Genomic DNA, 16190 nt, shown 5'->3' on the forward strand with positions numbered 1-16190 from the left:
AAACAGGACAGTTCTCATTAAATAAATGAATAAATAAAGTTCTATGTGTTGTCATAATTTTATGTTCCCATACAAAGACGAAATTAGTTCTCTGCGTTTAACCCATCGCACCTGGGATACAACCAGGTGGAGCAGTGGGCAGCTATGTAAGCGCCCGGGGGGCAATCCGGGATTAGGTGTCCTGCTCAGAGACACCATGAGATGTGCATTGACGGGGGATCAAACCCAGGACCTTCGGATCCGGAGTTGGCTGCCCTGCCACTACACCGTCTCGGTAAATTGTTTAAATGTTGATTTCTATTATTCCAATTAATATTTTGATCGACTCATTCCACACAGTACCTCAGAATAAATATTATATAAACAACACAGTACAAGAAATGCATGGTAAATCAAGATGTTCATGTATTGCAATAAAAAATATAACAAAATAGTTTAATCCCAAGTTTAACTGACTAAACAGATATGTGAAAACGAGAAGTGTCTTCATATTATCAAATACTAACAGTTTTTCTTTTTAATTCATAATATAGTCAGAAGAAAATCTTTACTGAACATCATATTTAGCATCGAAAAGAAAAAAAATTCCTAAAAATCCCAATCCATGGTAATTAATGAAGTGAAAATATAACACAATGCTATTTTGGAAGTAAAAGTACAGAACATTTCAGTGATCATTTAACAATGACCTAATTTTGGATGATTGTGGAACAGAACAAAACGAGAATGAAATTCTGGAAGCATTTTGTTTGCAGTATGTACAGAAAGTTAAAAATAAAAAAGAGATGATGACTTTGTGAACATATCATTGAATTGACTTTTAATGAGGCCACATGAATCATATTGATAAATAACTTCACCACTATGCTACTTTTATCATTTTAAACTTTAAAAAGTAATCTTTTTTTATATATATAGTTAATGAATTTTCACAAATAAACCCTCAAATTTGTGCAAATCTCATCACATGTTAAACTGGACCATTTGATAACCAAAAGAAACACTATCAGTGAGCTGAAAATGCTGAAGAATAGATCACTTTTACAGTGGCTAGTTATATAATCAGACCTCCACTTTTAACTATTGCTCATGTTTAATGCTCAACAACCCTACCCAGTAATAAACTGGCAACTTCCCATTAAATTCAGTACAAAATAATTGTACAACATGCCAGTAAAACTATTTGTTACTAGTGGTTTGGTTTTTCTTTAACAACAAAAAAATATGTCATTTTTTTCACAAAAGAGAGATATATATGTTGAGGTGTAAAAGAAGATAAACAAAAAACCTCTTGGAGCTGTCCTGTATCAATCAATTACAACCAATAGACAAAAATCAAGCTTCTTTCTTGGATCCTGGTCTTTGTCCAGTTGCTTGATCTCAGCAGTCACTTGAAGCCTTTCAAAATGATTTTGGCTTCATGATGTCACAATCTATGAGTCATCTAAAAAAACACACACAAAAAAACTTTTTGTCAGATAGTGGAATTAGATATTTTGGACACTAATTTAATCAAATATAGAAACATCTAGTTCAAAATGCACACCATCTAATAAGCAGTATCTAGAGGTGGAAGTGACGAATTACAAATACATTACTGTAATTAAGTAATTTTTTGGGGGGTACTTGTACTTTTATGAGTATTTCTTTCTTTCAAGCTCTCTGCTCCACACAGAGGGCTGTGGTAGCTCGGTGGTCTGTGGTTGTGTCAGGAAGAGCATCCGGCGTAAACCCCCCCCAAAAAACTGCCAAGTCTTCGTGCGACTTAGTTCACTGTGGCAACCCCTAACACAGGGAGCAGCCGAAAGAAGAAGTAGTACTTTTATGAGTATTTCTTTCAAGTGTGTAATTTTAGTCATACTTGAGTACAATTTAGACCAGGTAATCTACTTCTACTTCTAAAAATCAGAAATCGCTACTGAGTACGACCACTATTTGATTTAATATTCAAACCGTTCATCTGCATCTTCAGTAAGGCTCTCAGATCGTGAACGCGCCAATTACCTATGACGTAAGCAAAGGACACCTCTGTAGAGAAGGAAGTTGTTTATTGTCCAAAGATTTGGAGAAAAAGCCAGAATGGAGACAGAGGACAACACTGTCAACAGAGAAAATGACGAGGTAAAGGCTGGACTAGTGCCCGTGGCCGTACCTGGAGGAATTTGTCATGTAGAGGGTGAAAAGGAGACAGCTTCAGTATCTAATCTCGAAAAACATATTGCGGTATACGAGGTTTTACAACTACCTGTATGATATTGCTTTTTTATTGTTTGTTTGTGTGGGTTATTAGTTTGGATAAGTATGCAAAGATCTTAGATATTGTCATCGGTTTGCCTGGTACTAAAATAAGACGGAGCTTCTGAGAACTGTGCTCTGAATATAACTATTATATACAGTAAATCAAACTGAAAGCCTTCTATTGACAACGCACTAAAACATCAAGTGGTTAAAAAGTAATTAATACTCTGAGTAGTTTTTGAGAAGAGTACTTTGTACTTTTACTTAAGTATTTTTTATAACACCAGTACTTTTACTTGTAATTGAGTACAATTTAAGCAGTGGAACAGAACTTGTACTTGAATACAAATTTTCAGTACTCTTTCTACCTTTTGCAGTATCTTCCTGATTACAGTGACTTTAACTTGATTAAGTTAAGGTTAAAATAATCATATTTTTTGAGCACCACGCAAAGATGAAGCCAACATTAATCCACCATCTACAACCCCAATTCGGAAAAATTGAGACATTGTGTAAACTGTAAAAGAAAGAAACAAACAAACACCTTTGTGCCTTTGTCTTGATTATTGTCCTTTTATATTTGCCCTGTTCCATCATTTTTGACATGATAAAATATGAGTCTACAAGATTTGCAAGTCATTGCACTGTGTTCTGATTTACATTTTACACAATGTCCCAACTTTTTGAGAATTGGGGTTGAAATTTCACAAATAACTAGCATCAGAAAATAAATCAGAAAAACTTAAATTAGCAAGTGAATGTCTCGGAGGCCCCGGTGGCCATCTTAGCACCAACAAACTGTTTTTTTTCCACTATGGAGTAGTATGCTGTTTGTGGGAATCAGTTTTGTTTGTGGGTGACGCCTCAGATCGAAGAAGACATTTGGATTAAGGACTAAACGTCTCAGAAAAAAAAAAAAAACGTCCAGATGGCCTGACTGAACATTGTTGGATTTTATACCTGGATTATTGAGCATGAATTTTGGTGTTAAATTAGCAAGACTGCCTTGAAATTTTAGCAGCTAAATCTTTGACTTATGATTATCTGGTACTTAAACACTTTGTCAGTGTGACGTAAACATTACTTTATATATCTGATGCGTGTCCACAACAAAACAACAAGTACAATTCACATATCTGAAAATGAAGGCTTGGCAATGACACCAGGCTACAGATTCCAAATAAAATGGAGGTTGCGCAGTGAAACAAAAATATTTAAATTCACAAATCTTACCAATGTGAATTTAAAGGATCAAAAACTGTTGTAGATATCTTCTTCAAAGAACATTGGCACAAAAAGTGTTTGACTCTGCGTCACAAGTAAGGGAACACTTTATGTGTAATTTTCAGCCTGTGTTTAGAGAATATAAAAAGTAGAGTTTTGTTTTTAAATGAAAAAAGGGGTAAAGAAAGTAATGAAAAAAAAAAAAGCAAATCAAACATGAATAAAATGGGCCATGCAAAGCAGCCTTGGAAATATTAATTTTAAACAACACAGAGATGAGCATCCCAGCTGCATTTTCACTATTCGATCATTCAACAAACTGCTCTTAAAACATATTCTAATAAAAAATTTTTTTTGCCTCTAATAATTTCTTATGCTCCTGCTCTCATTTACTTAAGTTGGAACAATATTTTTAACCATCTTTTTTACTGTTCCTGCCATAGTTATCGTTCTCGGTGTGGACATGGCTTTTCGGCCTTGAAGTTTAAACCACAACTACAAAAAAAAAAAATGCAATTATAAATCAAAAAACATAAATACAAATCAAAAAACACAACAGCATTTAAAAAAAATGCAATTAAATTTGATGAAACACAATAACATTATGCAAAATCGGAAGAGGTGGGAAAGGTGGGAGGTTCAAACACCCTGTCGTCCAATCAGTGATGTCTCGTGTTTCCCACTGGTCCCACCTCCCACCCCTTCCAGTTTCATTTAATGTAACTGTATTTCTTAAAATGAAATTGCCTTTTGTTCAAATGTTATGTTTTTTCAGAGATGCAGAGGACAGAGTGTGAAGGAGGAGGATGATTCGCTGTGGTGACCCCTGAAGATGGAAAAGCCGAAAGAAGAAGAATGTGTTTTTTCAAATGTAATTGGATTTTGTCAAATGGTGTTGTGTTTTTTTAATTTGCAGTGGTGTTGTTTAATTTGTAGTTGTGGTTTAAACTTCGGGGCCACCGTACTTTTCAGCCTTCCAATGGAAAGACCTACCAGAATCCTCAATCAGCTTTAGTTGAAACTCATCAGAAATCACTCCAGTGTTTTTTAATTCATCTAGAAGTGACTTGACGGCTTGTTTCTGTCTTCGTTCTCGATCTTTGGCATTTCTCAGCTGCCGCTCCAGGTGTTCCACTCTGGCTTGAGCCTCAGATAATTTAATCTTGATTTGATCTGGATCAAGAGCATAATGATGATCCTGTGAAATGAAAGATGTGTTGAGTGAGAGCTAGTAAATCTATGCGATGTAAAAAGGCTGTAGATAAGAACGGCTTTGATATACTTACCGACACTGAAGGTTTTGGAGGGTCTGGAGATTTGGAAACAGGTACAGGATCATTACTTGGCTCACCAGCACGTCTTGATGTCCTTGTTGATCTGGGTTTTACAGGCACCTTCAAATTCAGTGCAAAAATGTGTAAAATATTCACTAAAATTATGCAATCCAGTGTTAATTCCAGTATATCTGCAAGATATCTTTTGTGTACTGACCTTCTTCAGATGGTCTGGAAGTGATTCAAATATCGACGGGATCACACGTTCCCTCAAGCGAACAGTTTGTCCAGTTCTGTCAAAATCCTTGTCGTGGAAGTGACTGCTACAGAGAACTGTCTTATTAGAGGGCTTGAAGTCCCTCCGTCTAACGACTAGGATCCAAGCTTTCCTGAGCCCAGGATCTTTAGGAAACCTTGAATAAAAACAAGTACATGTCAGACTAACTTATACACAAACATACAGCACATTTATTGCATACAATTAACAAAAAACCTGTGATTTTGGTGTAGTGTTGAGAATCACATGGTGCACACAGGACATTTTTGTTGCAATTTAAAGCCTATTTACTAACCAAAACAACATTAACAGGAACTTACTGGTGAAAAGTTATCCCTCGATGCTTGCTAAGACTGGTTCGTCTGTTTTTACAGCCAAATGCTGCACAAGACACCGGCATTTTTCCACTGCGATCATGTAAAGAACAACAAAAAAGCTGATCTGAGATCGTTCTTTAACGTTGACCTATCCAATATGGCGGAATCAAAGACGTACGCCTCAGAAGCAAAGGAGGCATCTACGTTCGAGCTGTGTTCAGGCGCATATCGAAGCGATGCAGTATCACCACATCAGTAGTAGTATTCTTAAAATTACTTAAAAAGTGAACTAAATACCCAGAGTCGAAATGTTTTAGGTCAACTCTCCAAATAACCACGACACGCCGCTGCCCACGGTTTTAGCTTAGCACACAAAAGACACTACCTGTAGGGGGCGCTGTCGAGCTCCTCCCCCCACTTCCTTCTTCTCTGGTACGCATTGCCATGTTTGCGGAAGCTTGGCCACAGTAGCTAGCTCAAGTTGCCCTTTTTTATCTCGTGAATATAGTAACTAGTTTATTAAATAATCTAAAATGAATTTGCCAAAGGGACCAGATTCCTTGTGCTTCGACAAAGATGTTTTCATGAAGGTGAGAATGTGTCAAAACTGCTTTATCTTTATAAGCTAGTGTTAGCTGTAGTCAAACTTAGCTTAAAGTAGTTGACGTTATTTCAATGCTTACTACTTGAGACATTCTTATCTGTCAGTGAATTCGTATGTTTAGTCCATAAAGCTGCCGTTTTATAGAGTAACACATAATTTTGTCAGAACACGTCTTGAGAGAAGAGGAAATGCTCCCAGAGTTTCTTGAACAGCGTTTCTCTTCATCATGATGTGTCATAAATGGTATATTTCTCTGTCTGCAGGATGACTTTGATGTGGACCAGTTTGTGGCTGAGTGTCGAAAGCAGGTGCAGCTGGAGGAGATGAGAGAGGACCTGGAACTGTATTACAAGCTGCTGAAAACAGCCATGGTGGAGCTCATCAACAAGGACTATGCAGACTTTGTGAACCTCTCCACCAACCTGGTTAGTGGTTACTAAGTATCCAAACGTTTAGCTGACAGATGCAGAGGGATGAGGGGCAGTTTTGATAAATAAAATACTGTAAATAGTGAGGAGACTAAAACTCACACAAGAAGTTCCTTGACAAAACACCACTTTCTTCTGATAGTGAGACAAAGACTTGAATGTGGGTGACACAGCAACCCTGAGAAATTATCGCTTGTTCTACGTGTTGTTGTAATTTTTACTTTTTGCATCCAGAAAATGGTACAATTACACTAGTAGTAAAAAGTTATAAATCAAGACACCACTTTAGAAATAAACCCATATTGTGTTATCATTGTATTCCCTGTTGAAATTGATTCAAATATTTTCTGAAGTTATCTTGTGTTTAATAATAACGTCATCAAAATTTCTTGTTCGATGGTAAAATGCAAAATTTATTTCCATGTTATGTTTGCAAGTCAAGAAATTCATAATAAGCAGTCAGTAGTAGTATTTTAAAATTCCAATTTACATAAATGCTATAATCTAATGATATGAGTTGCAGATCTAATATGTTCTCTCATAGTGTTTTAATGTGTTTGTGTCAAATTGACTGCTCCTAATCTGATTTTTTTTTTGGTCTCAGGTGGGGATGGACAAAGCCCTTAATCAACTTTCAGTGCCCTTGGGACAATTGCGAGAAGAAGTAATGGTATGTGTCCTTAATAAATGCACTGTAACAAAGCTTTGATCTAACAAAATTGTCAGGTCATCTGGAAGGATTAAAATAAAAAACTGTTGAAACGTTTCATCTTTTATCCAAAAGACTGTGTCAGTCTGAGGAGCTGCTCTAAACTCAGTTTTATAAATAGCACCGTCTAAGACTGAGTTTAATGCATCTCCTCAGACGGACAAAGTCTTTTGGATAAAAGATGAAATGTTTCAACAATTTTTTATTTATTTTTTATTTTTTTAATCCGTTCAGATGACCTGACTTAACTTTGTTAGATTTTTCTACCTGGATTATTGAGCATACATCAGGAAAACGTTGATCTAGTTTTGCCACAGCATCTTCATAGGTTTGTTTGTTGCAGAGTTTGCGGTCCTGCGTAAGCGAAGTGATACAAGCTATTGATAACCAGCTATCCAAACAAGAAGACCTACAGAAAAAAAAGGTGTGAATCATCTTCGTCCTGTTTGATGTTAATCATGCTGTATGAAGAGTTTTATAACCATCCATACAATTCACTGTTATATAGTATAGCATTAGATGTCAGTTACAAATTTCATAATCTAGTGGTAAGCTTTGTGTGTGTATTTTTATTTTTCTCAATACTATAGTAATTTTTCTGTCTCCTAGCTTAAATAACAAATTGTAACAGCTCCAATGTGTGGACTGATTTAAATACCTTATTGTTTATCAGGTGTGTGTATTGAGGTTAATTCAGGTGGTGCGCTCAGTGGAGAAGATTGAGAAGATCCTTCATTCACAGAACTCAAAGGAATCCAATTCTCTTGAAATCAGCAGGTGAGGAAACTACATTTCTGTAAACTATACATAGTCCATATGCATACATATACTAGACAATGAATCTACTTGTATCATGCAATGAATGTAGGTTTTATGTGATTAATTTTTTCAATATTTTTTTTTAAACTGTGGCTTTTAGCAGACAAAACTATTATTTTGAACAATATTATTATGCAAAAATGGTTAATGTAGGTATTTTTTTGCCAGGTTCATTCACTTTAAATACATAGTAAAGTGCTGATGGTAAATATTGCATGAGGGCTAATGAGTAAAAAAAAGATGTCAGTATCTGTATGACTGAGCATCTTTTTGTCTTTGTCCAGTCCCTTGTTGGCAGGTCAAATCCTGGAGAGAATTGCTACAGAATTCAATCAGCTGCAGTTCCATGCAGTTCAAAGTAAAGGCATGCCCCTGCTGGACAAAGTCAGACCTGTAAGTGTGAAGGAGTCAGACAGACAGCTGGAAACACTGATTTACTCTATGGACTGACTTCTTTCTGCTGTCCATCATAATTCTCAGTCAATTAACTTCTGTGTTGTTTTTTTATTGAGTGTTATTCAAATTAAAAAAAAAAAAGCATGTACTGACTGTAAATAAACAGTTTCTGATCTGCTTGATCTTGTTTGTTGTGCTCTGAAAGCGCATAGCAGGGATCACCTCCATGCTGCAGCAGTCTCTGGAGGGCCTGTTGATTGAGGGCCTGCAGACGTCCAACGTGGACATGGTGCGTCACTGCCTCAGGACGTACGCCACCATCGACAAAACACGAGATGCTGAAGCTCTGGTAGGACAGGTGCTGGTCAAACCATACATGGACCAGGTAAACATAACAAACACTTTTATATGTTCAAACAATGAGTACATTTTCCGTTACTTAAAACTGAAAATGTATATACTTTTTAAATGATACGGCAAGTAATTGCACTATGTATCTACATTTCCTTAACAGAACTTCAGCTGATTATTGATTTCTTTGCATTAAAATATGGTTGAGACCTCCTGGCTTCTTCTCTTTTCAGGTGATAGTTGAAGAAGTAGTGAAGTCTAATCCAAGTGGTCTCCAGATGATGTACACCAGACTGCTGGAGTTTGTTCCTCACCATTGCAGACTTCTAAGAGAGGTGACTGGAGGAGCTATATCCAGGTATTATTTTTTTTATCATGGAAGCTCGTTAATTCAATTAGTTCAAAGAATATGCTGTTCATTTGAGGGGATTTTAATACAATGATCCCTCACCTATTGTGGGCGTTACATTCCAGAGACCCCCGCGATAGGTGAAAATACACAAAGTAGTGGTGTTATATTTTTTTATTATTTATATACAGTAGTCCCTCGTTTATCGTTTATTTTAAATAAAAATTCCGTGCCAATCATGCACCTCATCCATCAATCGGCCAATTGTGTGTCATGTCCAATATTATTTTGAAAAACCGCGATAGAGCGAGTCCGCGAAAAACAAACGACGAAGTAGCGAGGGACCACTGTAGTGTGATTTTGTGTGAAGACAGTTTTGTATTTATTTTGTTGGAAAACAAAAATGAACTAAACTATTTTTCCCCTTGCATACTCACCGGTACAGTGCTTAAAAAAAATCTAACTCGTACTTCCCATTAAATAAAACTGTGGAAAAAGTGTGATTTATTTGTTTATTTATTTATTTTATTCTGCCTTTTCCTTAGTGACAAAGCTGACACAGTTCCAGGTTATGATTTTCTGGTGAACTCGGTGTGGCCTGAGATGATTAAAGGAATAGAGGAAAGGTTGGCATACATCTTCAACCCTGGAAACCCAGATATCTTCTATGAGGTACACCTACAGTGTTTGTGTGTGTGTGTGTGTGCGAACGGTCAACATGTTGTGTATATAAATACTCACATAATTTAATTGTGTAGTTTCTCCAAGGTGTGTTTTTTTTTTTGTTGTTTATTTTTTGTCACATTTTAGCGTTACAGTGTTAGTATGGAGTTTGTTCGACGGTTTGAGCGACAGTGCAGCTCACAGGCCAGTGTGAAGAGACTAAGAGCTCACACCTCATACACCAACTTCAACAACAAGTGGAACCTGCCCGTCTACTTTCAGCTACGGTAAATATTTCTTTGATTTGTTTTGCAATTTATATATTACTCCCTCAGGCAAAACAAATAGAAGCTGAGCCTGGTATAGTCAGCCTAAAGTTCCAGGTTTCAGTTATGAGGTTGCTTCTTTCAACAGGAACATCACAACACAAACACTAAGCAAGAATGAACATCCTTATTGGACAATTCTTACTTCCTGAAAACATCATCATTTGTATATTTTTAAACTTTTTAACATTTTTGCACCATGTGTTCTGTATTTTTGGTGTATCGTGCTGACATTTGGAAACAGAATGGAATAAATAATAATGCTACCGTAATCTGGGTTTGACTACATCTCAGCTCTTCCTCAAACTCCTCTATGACTCTTCAAACTTAGTGTTGTACTTAAATCGTAAAGAACAAGTGGCTTAAAATTAAAGATCAGGGTTACAGGCTCATCACCAATCATGAGAAGCTTATCTCTATTAGTGCTCATTTCTTTTTCAGTGACACGTCGGGAAAAGCTTGTGATACAGCTACCAAAACATAAAGACTGCAGACTGATATCCTCTGGCATTTATTGATAGGAAACTGTGGCGTCTTCAAAAACTAAACTAAATCCACTTCCAATGTAGTTACAATCTATGGGTAAAATGAAAAGGCTCCCTTATTTGTTGAGGTGTCATTACAACTATAAACAGTATTTTTTGTGTGCTATCTTCAAAACTAGACCAATATACCAGCTTTTCTATTTACTCCTCTAATTTTCTAAACGCTCATTTGATTATTGCAAAGTTGCATCTTTTTTGGGAACATTTCTAGAGGTTTAATGCGTGCTTAAATTTTTATTGTATGTTTAGTATAAAGAGTAAAGAACTATTTAGCATAGCATGATAAACATAAAAGTTGTCAGTTTCTGATAAATACAGTCAGATGTACGGTAAGTGGAATCCCTGCACGTTTTTGTGGAATTGATGCGTCTTTTTTTTTTCCGAGCTCATATTAAAACAGCAGCTTGTCAGCATTTTCTTTAGACAAAGATGACTTGGCAGGAGCTCACAGTTTGATCAAAGATCATTTTTTACAGGAATCTAGGAAATTGCTTGTGGTTGTAAGTTTTCTGAAAGCTGATGACTCCAAGCAAAATGTAATTTGTGTGTCAGCGCATTACTAAACATAAACATGACACTAGACCTTGTCAGAATGGCCCTGGATCTGGATCTGTCCCCCCCCCCCCCCCCCCCACCACCCTTACAGATACACTCACTGTAAAATACACAAAGTGCAGGTTCATTGTTGTACGTCAAAGCACTTAAGTTTTATGTCCCCATTTTACAGCACAAACCTCCACAGATCAGCTCTACCAGAAAGTCAAAAGCGTGCATGTTGTTAAGCATGTTTGCATCTATTTGTAGCAAGCTGATAATGTATCGTTCTGTCCTCTCTTGTATGACTCACTTTGTTTTATAGGTACAAGGAAATAGCTGGGTGCTTGGAGAATGCCATAAGTGATGGATTGGAGGCAGCACCAGGTAGGATTTTATGCTTTATCATAAATGTAATTGTTAACCAATTCAGTTTCTTATAATTACTATGTTTTTGTTTATTTCCAGCTGGTAGTGCATACCACTTGCAGGTTTCTGAGGTTTTATGGACCTGTTTAGTGAAGTGCTGGTCTGACAAGGTATATCTGTCACCTCTGGCCCATCGCTTCTGGAAACTGACTCTGCAGCTGTACTCGCGATATGCCAAGTTTCTTGATGAGGTAAACTCAACTAAGTGAAATAAGCAAGCAAGGATTACTAACTTAAAAAGGATATTTGCAAGTCTCATGCTATTTTGTCAAAATTAAGTACACTACTGTGTTAACCGGAAGATTCATACTGGCGTAGACAAATTAACTGCAAGCTGTAATTATTTGTTCTTAATTGTCATGCTGATCTGGGTCTGCACAGGTGTTGACAAAAACTCCGCCCCCTGAAGTGCCGAAGGAGCCAGTCCGGCCGCTGCCCAGCTCGGCCTCCTCCACCTCCAGCCGAACATCACTAGATGAGGGAGGCAGTGAGAGCGGAGGTCCTGCCTCTCTGTCCACCAAACAGCTGGTTTACATCGCCGCTGACATCCAGAAGCATCAGGAGCAGGTACACGCATGCACGCACCTATATTCTTAAAACACATATTTAAAACGAAAGCTCCAGTTTGTTTATAGGTTTCCTCTTTACATGATTAAGCATGTTTTTTTTTGGTTTTGCAGTGCAGTTAGAACCATGTAAAAGATACAATTGTTTATATTGCCAATGAAAATAAAAATATTTTCTAGAGGCACTCCACTTTCATTCCACTGACTAAAAACATGCATGTTAGAGTAATTGGTAGCTAAATCGTCCCTATATGCGAGTGAGAGAGTGAATGGTTTGTCTCATTTGTTTTCATGCGGTCCTATTGTGAACTGTCCAGCGTGTACCTTGCTTCTCGCACTGCGACTGCTGGTGATAGGCACTGGCACACCCTGCAACCTGTAAAGGAAATGGCTTGTAAAAATAATGGATGGATTTTATAGAGGTGTTGATACACTGCAGTCTGCTGATTGTTTGGAAAGATCCATCACCTGTAGGCGTGAACAATAGTGTCTTTGCAGCAGCTCACACATTTACAACTTCCCTGTTCTTTAAAGTTGCTTCTGTCTGAGCCAGGACACAAATCATTTGTGCACATGGATTTTATACTGCATTCATGAGAAATGATTACGATTTCTGTTGCCAGGTCAATGTGATGTTCTAAACACACAGGGGAGGTCTGAGGAAATCAAAATCCAATCTTCCTCATGTTAAGATGATACTGTTATGGGAAAATAAAGTTGGGAAGATCTGTATCAAGTTATGTTGTGTTTTATAATGTATTGGAGAATAAAACATATTTACACATTACCTTTTAAATTTCGTTTTTTTTTATTATCTAAAAATATATTTGCTGTTTTAATAGTTTTTTAGTATTTTGCTTTTCTCTTCATCGTTTTCACTCCGATTGCAATTTTTCTTTTAGATTCCAGAGTTGTCAGAGATGGTCAGGCAGAGGTTGGAAGCCATTGAATTCAAGAACTTTGCTGCTATTGAAAGTAAGTTGTTTATATGAAAAATACACTTTTTTTTTCTTTTGTGGCATTTTTTTGTTCTTCTTGTCATTTTTTTATTTTATTTGTGGTAATTAACAGTAAGTGAAAAATAACTTCAGAATTACTATTATCTTTGGTTATCTTCAGTGAGTGTTGCATGGCCTGGGTTTTTATTTTTGGATGTGATACGATTATAAATGCTAGTTTTAGTGACGTAATGTAAACATCTTTATGGAAATTGCAATAGAAGGCCATATGGTTGTGAAGTATTCTCGTTCATTTGATTGTTTACTTTTCCTTTATACTTTAATTGAAGACAGCCCAGACTGTATGCTCTTGCATATTTACAATCACTTTATTTTCACCTCAGATGCTCTGGCGGACTCCAAGTCTTGCCTGTCAGCCAGTGCTCCTTTATTGAACACCAGGATGACGCAGCATCTGACTGAACGCTGCTGCCGCTTCCTGAAAAGTGCCTCTGAGGTTCCAAGACTCTACCGCAGGACAAATAAAGTAAGTGGAAGTGTTTCACTTGCATTTAATTGTAAATGTTTTGCCCACATTTTTGGCATTTCCAAAGCAAAGGTTTCCTGAAAGACGATCTGTAACAATCAAATGAAGTACTTGTTTTAAGTATAAAAAATACAAATAATGTAGGCCTTCAACATCAGACTTCTCTCCTGTGCAGGATCTTCCTGTGCGTGCTTCAGCTTATATGGATAACGCCTTAAAGCCATTACATCAGTTGCTGACTGACTCCACAGGGCTGGTTACTCCCCAGACAGCACAAGAATGGCTGCGAGTTGCACTGTCTGACTGTACACAGAAGTAAGTTTTTAAAAACGGCTTCATAAAAAATAAATACATAGATCCAAACTTGTCCTGTACCCAAAGTGTGCTGTTAATTATAACTGCATTTTCACTTACCATCTCCGTGAAAAATGTGCTTCCACATCTGTTTTCTACCTTGTGTTCAGGTACTACGAGACCATCTCAGAGGTTCTGAGATCAGTGAAAAAGATGGAGGAGAGTCTGAAGCGTTTAAAGCAAGCCAGAAAGGGTGCAGCTGCGACTACCACAACAGGGGCTAATGGTGGACCGTCGGATGACAGCAAGATTCGGCTTCAGCTGGCGCTGGATGTGGAGTATTTGGGGGAACAGGTATGCCTCGGTGCACAAACGGAACTAATAGAAATGCATTATTAATCCAGATACAGACTGTTGCCATAACTCTGCTGTTGTGTGTCTCAGATTCAGAAAATGGGCCTTCAGCCGACTGACATCTCCATGTTCTCCACCCTGATGGAGCTCGTGAAGGAAGCCCGAGAGCTCGCAGAACAGAACCAGTAGAATAATGACTGTAAAGTGACTGTAATTCCTAAATGTCACGTTCACCTCCACATTTCCTGGAGACTTGCGGAGGACACTAACCTGAGGCAGAAGATGAAGTATGCAGCAGTGATGAGACTAAAGATGGAAAATATCTGAGGTCTGGAGTCACCATGCAAACCTCAGGCCACAGTGCACATATTTTAAAGAGTAAAGAATTGTATCTTAATGTGGCATCATATTCCAGATACTACTGAGTAGTTATATGAACTTTTCTGTACATACTATTGCACTGAGCTTCCACAGGTCAGAATGTTGTATATCAAAAAGCTCCAATTTTATCTGTAAAGGGAGGAATCAGTCGTGTGTCTAATTTCTGCTTACGCTCAGAATAGTTATTAAAAATGTTTATGTTAAAAATGTTCTAATCAAAGTTGTGGAAAACACATTTAACACAAAATACTTGGGAATAAACTGGCGTTAGATACATTTGGAATGTGTTGGAGTTCAGTGGTCAGAAGGGAGTAGTTTTTTTTTGTTGTTTGTTGGCACGGCACAAATATAGAGAACGCTGAGTGTAAGAACTGTTTCCATAACTTTATTCTAATTTGAAAAAACTGTGTATACAGGTTTTAACATTAATACTTTAAATTTGAAGCTATTTACACCAGCTCCCATTAAGAAATGTGGAAGTTTATATAGTCCCACATTATTTTCTTTAACTTTAATTTTCATTAATATTCATTATTTTTAAGCATATTTTGATAATTAAAAAAAACATTATCCATTGCCTGTCGTATAACCCAAGTCATAAATTTGAATTTAGAAAACAAAATGCTATTAAACATCTAAAGTTTACATTCAGGAAAATAACAGTGATGATAAGGATAGAACATGGATTAAAAAAAAAAAGAAAACATTTGATAATAGATAAACAATGATGTAAAATGTTAGAACCTAAACCGCACGGATTATGAGTTTTTATTTATTTTTTTAAAAATTCACTAAATGAAACCCTGACTGAATCTTATTGCTGTCAGGAATAAATAAATTTATCAAAATGCAGCATTTTTTCTTTCATTAGTTTTTCATGATTCTTTCTCCATGACCTGTTTAGATGATTTGAAATGTTTAAATTCTCACAATGAAACCACTATGTGTGGGATAATTAAGTTAAATTTTTGCTACCACAAATGTAACCGTTTCTACTCTTCTGAAAATTAAAGCAAGGAGGCTTATAAGGATTTGACCTAACTGACTGGAATAAGTAGTCAGCATGCAGTAAAATCTTTTTATAAATACTGTTAGATAATTTAATTAATTATCCCATCATAGCTCATTAAATAAATAAGCCACACAGGAAAGAGAAGATATTTTCTTAACCCAGGATTTAATCTTGCAAGATGGAGCAGATTGAATAAACAAGCATCAAGAATATTGCATGTCGCTTAGTCTCACAAGTCTGCTCAAAGAGAGCATAAAGAAGTCTTTTTTTTATATATATATATAATGGTTATCAGAGGCAAGGTCAGACAACTCTTGCAGCCTCCTTGATTAGGGCCTTGAGTTTATCAGGTGAAAAGCTCCAGGCTTCAGCAGCTCCACTCTGTCCAACCAAAACGGCTATAACACACACACATGGTTCATATACATTTGACATTAATAAGTGAAAAACATCTGTGACCTTTACATCTCCATCAAATACTACGACACCTACTGACGCCTGAGTATGCTGTTAGATGAGCGAGGCTAAGTAAAAAACTAATACTGCTAATATACACATAATATATAACTATATATATATATATATATATATATATATATATATATATATATATAT

The 16190-nt window shown here is 36.6% G+C and overlaps 2 protein-coding genes across 2 annotated transcripts; one reads left to right on the top strand and one right to left on the bottom strand.

Moving 5' to 3' along the window:
* Window positions 1–1381: 1381 nt before the first annotated feature.
* LOC119418933 (THAP domain-containing protein 6-like) lies at window positions 1382–5552 on the bottom strand. The gene is made up of 5 exons (XM_037686229.1): window positions 5334–5552; window positions 4954–5149; window positions 4749–4856; window positions 4456–4660; window positions 1382–1444 (listed from the first exon to the last, which is right to left on the bottom strand). Exons 1-5 carry the CDS (start codon window positions 5411–5413, stop codon window positions 1434–1436), a joined length of 600 nt encoding a protein of 199 aa, XP_037542157.1. The 5' UTR covers window positions 5414–5552; the 3' UTR covers window positions 1382–1433.
* Window positions 5553–5767: 215 nt separating this feature from the next.
* On the top strand, window positions 5768–14678 carry cog2 (component of oligomeric golgi complex 2). The gene is made up of 18 exons (XM_037686241.1): window positions 5768–5920; window positions 6198–6359; window positions 6967–7032; window positions 7415–7495; window positions 7745–7848; window positions 8175–8283; window positions 8492–8671; window positions 8871–8995; window positions 9532–9658; window positions 9797–9936; window positions 11380–11441; window positions 11523–11674; window positions 11865–12050; window positions 12952–13024; window positions 13392–13534; window positions 13710–13849; window positions 13999–14182; window positions 14273–14678. The coding sequence occupies exons 1-18, from the start codon at window positions 5864–5866 to the stop codon at window positions 14369–14371; spliced, it is 2190 nt and encodes a 729-aa protein (XP_037542169.1). The 5' UTR covers window positions 5768–5863; the 3' UTR covers window positions 14372–14678.
* The last annotated feature ends 1512 nt before the right edge of the window (window positions 14679–16190 follow it).

Source organism: Nematolebias whitei, chromosome 1, assembly GCF_014905685.2.
Source record: "Nematolebias whitei isolate Nwh7 chromosome 1, NemWhi1, whole genome shotgun sequence".
NCBI lineage: Eukaryota > Metazoa > Chordata > Actinopteri > Cyprinodontiformes > Rivulidae > Nematolebias > Nematolebias whitei.